This window comes from Palaemon carinicauda, chromosome 4 (assembly GCF_036898095.1).
Source record: "Palaemon carinicauda isolate YSFRI2023 chromosome 4, ASM3689809v2, whole genome shotgun sequence".
Taxonomy (NCBI): Eukaryota; Metazoa; Arthropoda; class Malacostraca; order Decapoda; family Palaemonidae; genus Palaemon; species Palaemon carinicauda.
Window position 1 is genome coordinate 120505697 of NC_090728.1, and position 9852 is coordinate 120515548.

General features: G+C 35.3%; 1 protein-coding gene and 1 long non-coding RNA gene across 2 annotated transcripts in view; both read right to left on the reverse strand.

Annotated features, from left to right (window-relative positions):
* Window positions 1-3206: 3206 nt before the first annotated feature.
* Window positions 3207-4066, reverse strand: LOC137639149 (uncharacterized). Its single transcript, XR_011044239.1, has 2 exons — window positions 3750-4066; window positions 3207-3406 (listed from the first exon to the last, which is right to left on the reverse strand). It is a non-coding gene; the product is annotated as an uncharacterized lncRNA (long non-coding RNA).
* A 5296-nt stretch (window positions 4067-9362) lies between these two features.
* Window positions 9363-9852, reverse strand: part of LOC137639150 (uncharacterized) — a 1624-nt gene continuing 1134 nt past the window's right edge. Inside the window, exon 2 of the mRNA XM_068371453.1 lies at window positions 9363-9852. This exon is cut by the window's right edge and continues 554 nt beyond it. Within this exon, the coding sequence (XP_068227554.1) occupies window positions 9404-9852 (449 nt within the window). The 3' untranslated portion in view covers window positions 9363-9403.

Consider the following 9852-nt stretch of genomic DNA (forward strand, 5'->3'; position numbering starts at 1 on the left):
GCTCCTTCTTGAATTGATCAAGATTTTCAATTCTCTCAATTATACCAGCATCTGCTTGCTCTTTAAATACCATATTTATCTATTTCAGTTTATCGTCTAAATTTCCTTGCAATTTTCTTTGCAAAATTGACAGTATTTTCTCTGATATATTGAAGTTATGTCCCAAAAGGTGAGAAACTCTAGGGTTCCAGAGTAATGGCATCACCAGCCTCCCTTCACTATTCCTTGAAGTTTTCTCTAAAACATAATTGACCAACTGAGTATTAATTTCAACAGATTCAGAGTACATTGAAGTCTCTCTATGTAATGCTTGGTCACAAACAGAATCAAGTATATCCTTGTCAATATCAACTAACCCACCGACTTCATCATTCTCTCCTTCCAAAACAAATGATTCATATTTATTTTAAATTTTACCAAAATCTATATTAGATGTTTGATAAAACTTAGCTTCTTCCGAGGGCAGGTAGTCTGGGGTTCTATTAGTTATCGAAATGTAGGAAGACGACGAGACTTCAGGGGCATATGGTAAATAAGGCAGATCAAGTAAAATAGTCTCGGTTGCTCCCTTTAACACTACACCATGAGGAGTTCTTGAATATATACATTTTTCTCTGAATACAATTTCAGTCTCAGGTATGCAATAGCTGGATTTTGATCCCAAAATAAGCTGAATATCAGAAATATCTTTTGAACCATCCAAAAGTCTATTATCTGCCAATTTATATCCTTTTGACAGAAATCCATTCACAACTCTGTTTAACTTGGGAAGATTCAAAGTAATATTTATATTTGGAAGGCACAATGCATAGATAACTCTTGAATCCCTGTCAAATTTCATTTCCACCTCAACAATTTTAGTGTCATAACTTCTAGGGACATTGATACCATTCACAATAAGTTTAATACTCTCTCGTATGACTGGTAGATTCAATTTGCTGGCCAACTCTTCAGATATAAAATTGGATTGACATCCACTGTCTTTCATACAACGCACATTGGATCCACTTATGTTACACTTGAAGGTTGGAGGAATCGTATCTCCCTCACTTGAGTTATTCAAAGCCTCTGTAATAGTAGCAATGTTATTCTGGGATCTTTCCGTAGGATTTTTAGCCTTTGGGTCTTTCTTGTCCTTGTTTTTTTCATGGAACTTTTTCTTGTTAAGGTCCAGATTCTTTTTACCAACGTCATTGGATTGATTTTCCCCTGGATGAGTGCACTAGTAATTCCAATGAAAACCTTTTCAATTTACACACCGATATCTAAATTTGTATCTGCACTTTTCAGTAGAATGTGATGCCAGGCCACATCTAGTACATCCATCGATACTCTTCAATTTCTCGACTTTGGAAACAGGAGAAATAAAGTTCGTACAATCTCTGATATTATGGCTAGCCTTTTCTTGGACTGTGCTACACAAGAAGCATGGATAACATTTTGCAAGTAGCTCCACTAGTTCCCTCTGGTGTGATGTTCACATTTATTGCCATATCAACAAAATGATCGGTTACTTTCACTTTCTTCTTATGGTGACTGTATCTTGTGCAGGCAGTGAAGAAATTGTCACTAATCTCTTCAATTGAAGGCCATGTATGGTTATTAATATTTATCAGTAAATCTCTGAACTTTTCATTCAGACCTGTCCACACAAAGTATTGCAAAATACAATCAATAGTAACATTCAACTTACGGACATTCTCTATTATACCTTTAACTTTGGATACATATTCAAATGGGTCATCACATTTGTCCAAGTTTTGCTCAGATAGCTGCTTGATGGTGCTGAATTCTTGAACGTCTGGAGAAGCAAGTGCCTTTTCTAAGAGCTCCTTTGCTTTACTATATCCTTGGTTATGAGACTCCAAGGAATCTATCAAAACCAAGGCTCTTCCAGTTATCAGCTGCTTTAGGAGTAAAAGCTTTTCGTAGTCAGAGTATTCATACCGGTTGATAACTGCCTCAAACTGAGATAGAAATTTGGTTAGATCTTCGTTCTCTTAACCAGAGTATCGAGGTAAAGGAGCTGTTGGTCTCTTCAAAAGGGGAAGAACTGGAGTAGGGGGTGATGGTATAGTCGGTACAGGCGATTGGAGCTTAAATAAAGACGAACGTAGTTTGTCTTGATAATTTTCACTGGCCTCCAGTTCCTCCATCAGTTCACTTTCGTTTTCTTCATAACTCCATTTTATACCCTGGATTTGAAGATTAAATTCCTTCAAACGTGCCATGTTGTCAGTCAACTTAGACTCAAGTACTAGCTTATCTGAAGCTTCAAGTAAGATGAACTGATCACGTCGATTAAACGACTCCGTAACAAACTTTCTTACAAACTTCTGAGAAGTTATTAATCTCTTCAGGTCAGTCATCTTGACTAATATATAAGTAACAATAACAACAGACTACAGTAAAACAATAAATGCAGTACTAATACAATCATAAGAGTATAAACAGTAATCACAAAAATTAACTTAAAGTAATTTTTATGTAAATTATCACCATGGACCCTAAACCTACCTCCGGGAAACACAGCCACCCACTCAACTTCCAGATCCTGTCACTGTCGCCATGTATAAAAATAAGGATTTTATACAGATTGTAATGATAAGGAAACTCATTAAATTTATAAGTTAATATAGGGTATATTAAATAATAAAGTAAAAGTTACAATGAATTTAATTGTAATGTATATAATCGAATCACACAAAATAAACTTCTGAATGAGAAACAAACACTTGACGAGAACCATAAGATTAGAAAGTGAGTACTTGGGCTGCATCATCCGGAGGTCAATGAAATGAATCCGAAAGTATACAAACACATCTGAAATAGTGAACAAGAGGAAATCTTGAGATTTCATGTATGAACAGAATCGGACTTAACTACCGTAATGAAATAACAGCCCAAAAATAAACTAAGTAAAATGTAAAGTATATTCCTATCCCAGTAAACAAAAGGTAAAGATAATAATAAAAACAAACAGAATTCAATACAATTAAATCATAATTGGACTAATGAAATACAAACAAACAATGTAACTAGAAGTATGAATAAGTATGTAAGGTAAGTATAGGTAAGGTACGTATAATTTTGGTAAGTATAGGTAATAACACACTTATCACATAAGCAATCTAGAGTAATGGCATCACCATCTGTATAAAAATGAAGTTTTTATACAGATTTTAATGATAAGGAAATTCATTGAATTTATAAGTTAATATAGGGTATATTAAATAATAAAGTATAAGTTACAATGAATTTAATTGTAATGTATATAATCGAATCACAAAAATAAACTTCTGAATGAGAAACAAACACTTGACGAGAACCATAAGGATAGAAAGTGAGTACTTGGGCTGCATCATCCGGAGGCCAATGAAATGAATCCGAAAGTATACAAACAGATCTGAAATAGTGAACAAGAGGGAATCTTGAGATTTCATGTATGAACAGAATCGGACTTAACTACCCCAATGAAATAACAGCCCAAAAATGAACTAAGTAAAATGTAAAGTATATTCCTATCCCAGTAAACAAAACGTCAAGATAATAATAAAAACAAACTGAATTCAATACAATTAAATCGTAAATGGACTAATGAAATACAAACAAACAAAGTAACTAGAAGTATGAATAAGTATGTAAGGTAAGTATAGGTAAGGTACGTATAGTAAGCATCGATTAAAGCTGCAAGAATAAAATTAAGATCTATACAGTTTAAAACAAAGAAAAAATAGCTTTTCTCTTACCTTGTTTATATTGTAATTTAGGAGATAGGTAGGCTGGTTCTCCTTTGTCAGGTCCGGGTCCAATGGTATTTTGAAAGAATTATTCCATATTTGTGTGACACATGATCGTGATGCAAATGATAAGATCCATAGGTCACTAAATAACTTTAAAGATTAATCCACTGTAAGTATGACTGGAACTTCTATTGTAGACTGCTGCTGTTCAAGTTCTTGACAGATACTCCCGGTTCTCCGTCACTCAGTAAACCAAGAAAACATTTTCCACATTAAAATTGGTTGTTTGTTTACGGCAGTAACCATTTAAAAGGATTAGACGAGAAAAGCTATCTATAAAAGTTACGTTAACTTTAAAATTGACTAATTGAGTAATTACAGAGGTAAAGTACTTTAATACTGATGCCGTAGTGATAACGCATATTTTTCTAAACTCCAGGGGAGAGATTTTGATTTAGTATGAAATCAAAAGTATATAATGTAAATGTATTTACATGAAAATTTCCCAAAAATAAAAACAAACCCAAGGAATCCAAATAAAACAATATTAACAGTAATGAAAAATCCCTAATCAGATTCAGCAAAAATTTGGTGAATTTTAGCAGGCCCCTGTATAGCTGCTTTTCTTTTAGGACGTGATGATACAATATGAACATTCTTAGTGTCTGGTACACCTTGCTTCTCATCATCGCTTGGGACTGACAAAAGAGGAATTATAGAACTAGAGTGCCGTTTTAATATTTCTCCAGTTTTCCCTTTAAAGACTTTCACAGCCGTAACTTCATTGTTTATATTTTTTACAATTTCCTTAATGCATCCCATTGGATAATTACAGGGTTTAGCTAAGGGTTCCTTCAAAAGTACTATATCTCCAACTTTAAGTTCTTTATGTTGAAGAGGCTTGTATCGGTCTTTTTTATTCACGGCTTGATACATCAGATTCCCAACAAATTCTTCATTGTATATTTTAATAAGATTATGTCGCACATTTTGTAGTTTCAGTAATGATGAAGGAATCTGATCTGTATTGAATTCCGGATCGGCATATGTTGTGCCTTGTAATTGAGGGATTATATTGATGGAAACCAATTCTCTGCCATGAATCAACATCTCAAGGGTAATGATTTCTGGAATGCTCTCTCCTGAAGAGTCTCTAAGAGACTCTTTAAATGAAATTTGGCCTTCTGTTCACCAAATGTATAGTTTGTGTGAACAATAAAATCAAAATCCCCAAGGGGAAGAATATTATTGCGCATTGCTGTAAATAATAAGCGCTTGGTTAGTTTCACACAAGTCTCTACTAACGAGCCGAGTTGATTACATCCTTTGTAATGTTGCTCAAATTTAAAGGATTTAATTCCATGTTCCTGTAAATATGCATTAGTCTCGTAATCGCTCAAGAAACTAGAGATCTGATTTGCACCAGCAACGAATTGCGATCCCAAATCAGACAGACATAAGGAGGGAATGCCAAATTCATATATATGAAGTTGTAATGCTCTAATAAATTCCTCTGAAGATAAATCCATACAAATTTTCAAGTTAATAGCCCGAGACCATAGACACGTAATACATAACAACCATATCTTGACAGTATTTCCTTGATCATTCTTTATTTTAAATGGACCCATATGATCAATGAAAATCTGCCTGTACGGTATGTTTTCAGGATTAATCCTGAACTCTGGGTAATGACTTTGATTTAGTTTAATTACCCTCTCATTTAATCTCTTACAAGTAATGCAGTTTGAGAGAACTTTCTTCACAGCCGAGTATATATACGTAATCCAAAAGTTTCTTCTAAGTTCCGCCAACAAAGGATAACAACCAGCATGCGAGAGCTTTGCATGTAATTCTTTTATAATCAGAGGAACCAACATATTGTCCTTAGATAGTGTAAAGGATAGTTGAATTTGTTAAGATGTTGGACTTCCCTCAATCTTCGGCATTTACTCTTTACCCTCACCATGCCATCGGAATCAAGAAACAAGTTCAACTGTGCAACAATGTTAGGCAGATTCTTCAACTGCTTCTGTTTTGAGTGAAAATAATCAAAGACATCTGGGAAGTGAATATGTTGATCCCTGATTATAATCTGCCTACAAGCTTCTTCATAAAAGTTAAAGCCTTCATCTTCAACTTCAAAATGATCGAGAGCTTGATGTTTACTTTTATACTTAGATTTCAAATTGCTGCAGAACCTGAGCACCAGCGCATGCACTCTCACAGCCTTCTCAAAACTAGAAACCCTATTAAAAGAAAAAAGATGGTCCGAGCCCACATGCGGAGGTGAACAAGCACTACCACAATTTGTCTCAACTTTATGCTCTAGTTTTGGTTTAAATAATCCAGGTATAATGAAAGACAATGTGCTGTCACTACATATCACATTGCTTTCGCTCTCTGTAATGAACTTAGGACCAGTTATATAGTTTGTTTTCATCAGCTGCCTAAAGAATAAAGGTCTGGTGATGCAGTCCGCTGGATTATCTTCTACACACACAAAAGAAAATCTCATACATGAATCCTCACACAGCTTATTGATATACTCTAACCTATGGAGTATAAAGGGTTGCTTTTTTTGTAGTTTGTCAAGTTTCAAGGCGTAAGACTGCAGCCAGGTCAGTACCACCAAACTGTCAGAGTAGACTTCGCATCCAACTATCTCAATAGGATCAATGCAACCAAATCCTGAAAGTTCATTCTTCAAATCCTTTACAGTTTCAACGGTTAATGCAAGAGCTTGTAATTCCAAGCTTGGTATGGATTCTGACTCCAATTGTTTACTCACCAGTTTATTTCTTGCTAAAATAAAGTAGATCTTATTTGTATTTATGTTATACAGATACAATGCAGTGCCAAACAGAGCCTTACTACTATCAGCAAACCCAACCAATTAATATTTGTCTGTCCGAGCACCAAAATTCCGTGGGAACTCTTCAGAAGGTGCAGAATTGGCCTGCTTGCAGATATTCTTCCATTCATTGATCAAAGGAGCAGTAAGCTTTTCATCCCAATCTAGTTCTGGTCTACACTGCAATCTGTATAGAAAAAATCTGGGTCGATTCAGTATAGGTCCATTGAAATTAAGAAGGTCGAACTGTGAAGCTATAGTAGATAAAACTTGTCTTTTTGGTGATGAATTTATATGCAGTTGTATGGGTTTTGTAGACAATATATCACTCATTCGATCCCACTCAAGTCCCAGCAGTTTACTTTTTGTCGGAATCTCTGTTTCCTGAATTTTGTTAATTTCTTCCTGTAATGACATGTCATTTGACAAAAACTGCTGAAGTGAAAACTTATATGGACTGAAAATATCCTCCAACATTGTATACATCCACAACAAACACTTTGACGTTTCTGCCGTAAATGCACAGTTGTCCATATAAGACAACTGATAAATGGTTCTCTTGAGTTTCATCAATGGAAAAGAATCATTGGTAGAATCCAGTATCAATATCTTGTATAACCCAAGCATTAGTAATGCAGGTGAACATCTAAGTCCAAAAGGAAGTCTACTATCTTGTAGCAATAATTGAAAAATATCCCTCTTCAAGATTTCTAAACCACCAAAAACAAAGGCGATTTTGGTCGACTTCCTCAAGATCTATATTGTTGAATGCCTTCTTTATATCAAAGCAAAATAATTTGCTGCGAACCTCAAATTGATGATGGAAGTGGAGAGTTTCTGATTTAATGTTGGACCTGCATGCATAGTTTGATTGTGATTCATACTACCTTTGTCACTCAATTGGATAGGAACACAACCCTACATTTTGTGGTCTCACGATCAGGCTTAAACATGCCCATAAAAGGCATGAAACTGGACTCTGGATGCTCCTTCTTGAATTGATCAAGATTTTCAATTCTCTCAATTATACCAGCATCTGCTTGCTCTTTAAATACCATATTTATCTACTTCAGTTTATCGTCTAAATTTCCTTGCAATTTTCTTTGCAAAATTGACAGTATTTTCTCTGATATATTGAAGTTATGTCCCAAAAGGTGAGAAACTCTAGGGTTCCAGAGTAATGGCATCACCAGCCTCCCTTCACTATTCCTGGTAGTTTTATCTAAAACATAATTGACCAACTGAGTATTGATTTCAACAGTTTCAGAGTACATTGAAGTCTCTCTAAGTAATGCTTGGTCACAAACAGAATCAAGTATATCCTTGTCAATATCAACTAACCCACCGACTTTATCATTCTCTCCTTCCAAAACAAACGATTCATTTTTATTTTAAATATTACCAAAATCTATATTAGATGTTTGATAAAACTTAGCTTCTTCTGAGGGCAGGTAGTCTGGGGTTCTATTAGTTATCGAAATGTAGGAAGACGACGAGACTTCAGGGGCATAAGGTAAATAAGGCAGATCATGTAAAATAGTCTCGGTTGCTCCCTTTAACACTACACCATGAGGAGTTCTTGAATATATACATTTTTCTCCGAATACAATTTCAGTGTCAGGTATGCAATAGCTGGATTTTGATCCCAAAATAAGCTGAATATCAGAAATATCTTTTGAACCATCCAAAAGTCTATTATCTGCCAATTTATATCCTTTTGACAGAAATCCATTCACAACTCTGTTTAACTTGGGAAGATTCAAAGTAATATTTATATTTGGAAGGCACAATGCATAGATAACTCTTGAATCCCTGTCAAATTTCATTTCCACCTCAACAATTTTAGTGTCATAACTTCTAGGGACATTGATACCATTCACAATAAGTTTAATACTCTCTCGTATGACTGGTAGATTCAATTTGCTGGCCAACTCTTCAGATATAAAATTGGATTGACATCCACTGTCTTTCATACAACGCACATTGGATCCACTTATGTTACACGTGAAGGTTGGAGGAATCGTATCTCCCTCACTTGAGTATTCAAAGCCTCTGTAATAGTAGTAATGTTATTCTGGGATCTTTCCGTAGGATTTTTAGCCTTTGGGTCTTTCTTGTCCTTGTTTTTTTTTCATGGAACTTTTTCTTGTTAAGGTCCAGATTCTTTTTACCAATGTCATTGGATTGATTTTCCCCTGGATGAGTGCACTAGTAATTCCAATGAAAACCTTTGCAATTTACACACCGATATCTAAATTTGTATCTGCACTTTTCAGTAGAATGTGATGCCAGGCCACATCTAGTACATCCATCGATACTCTTCAACTTCTCGACTTTGGAAACAGGAGAAATAAAGTTCGTACAATCTCTGATATTATGGCTAGCCTTTTCTTGGACTGTGCTACACAAGGAGCATGGATAACATTTTGCAAGTAGCTCCACTAGTTCCCTCTGGTGTGATGTTCACATTTATTGCCATATCCACAGATTGATCTGTTACTTACACTTTCTTCTTATGGTGACTGTATCTTGTGCAGGCAATGAAGAAATTATCACTAATCTCTTCAATTGAAGGCCATGTATGGTTATTAATATTTATCAGTAAATCCCTGAACTTTTCATTCAGACCTGTCCACACAAAGTATTGCAAAATACAATCAATAGTAACATTCAACTTACGGACATTCTCTATTATACCTTTAACTTTGGATACATATTCAAATGGGTCATCACATTTGTCCAAGTTTAGCTCAGATAGCTGCTTGATGGTGCTGAATTCCTGAACGTCTGGAGAAGCAAGTGCCTTTTATAAGAGCTCCTTTGCTTTACTATATCCTTGGTTTTGAGACTCCAAGGAATCTATCAAAACCAAGGCTCTTCCAGTTATCTGCTGCTTTAGGAGTAAAAGCTTTTCGTAGTCAGAGTATTCATACCTGTTGATAACTGCCTCAAACTGAGATAGAAATTTGGTTAGATCTTTGTTCTCTTGACCAGAGTATCGAGGTAAAGGAGCTGTTGGTCTCTTCAAAAGGGGAAGAACTGGAGTAGGGGGTGATGGTATAGTCGGTACAGGCGATTGGAGCTTAAATAAAGACGAACGTAGTTTGTCTTGATAATTTTCACAGGCCTCCAGTTCCTCCATCAGTTCACTTTCGTTTTCTTCAGAACTCCATTTTATACCCAGTATTTGAAGATCCAATTCCTTCAAACGTGCCATGTTGTCAGTCAACTTAGACTCAAGTACTAGCTTATCTG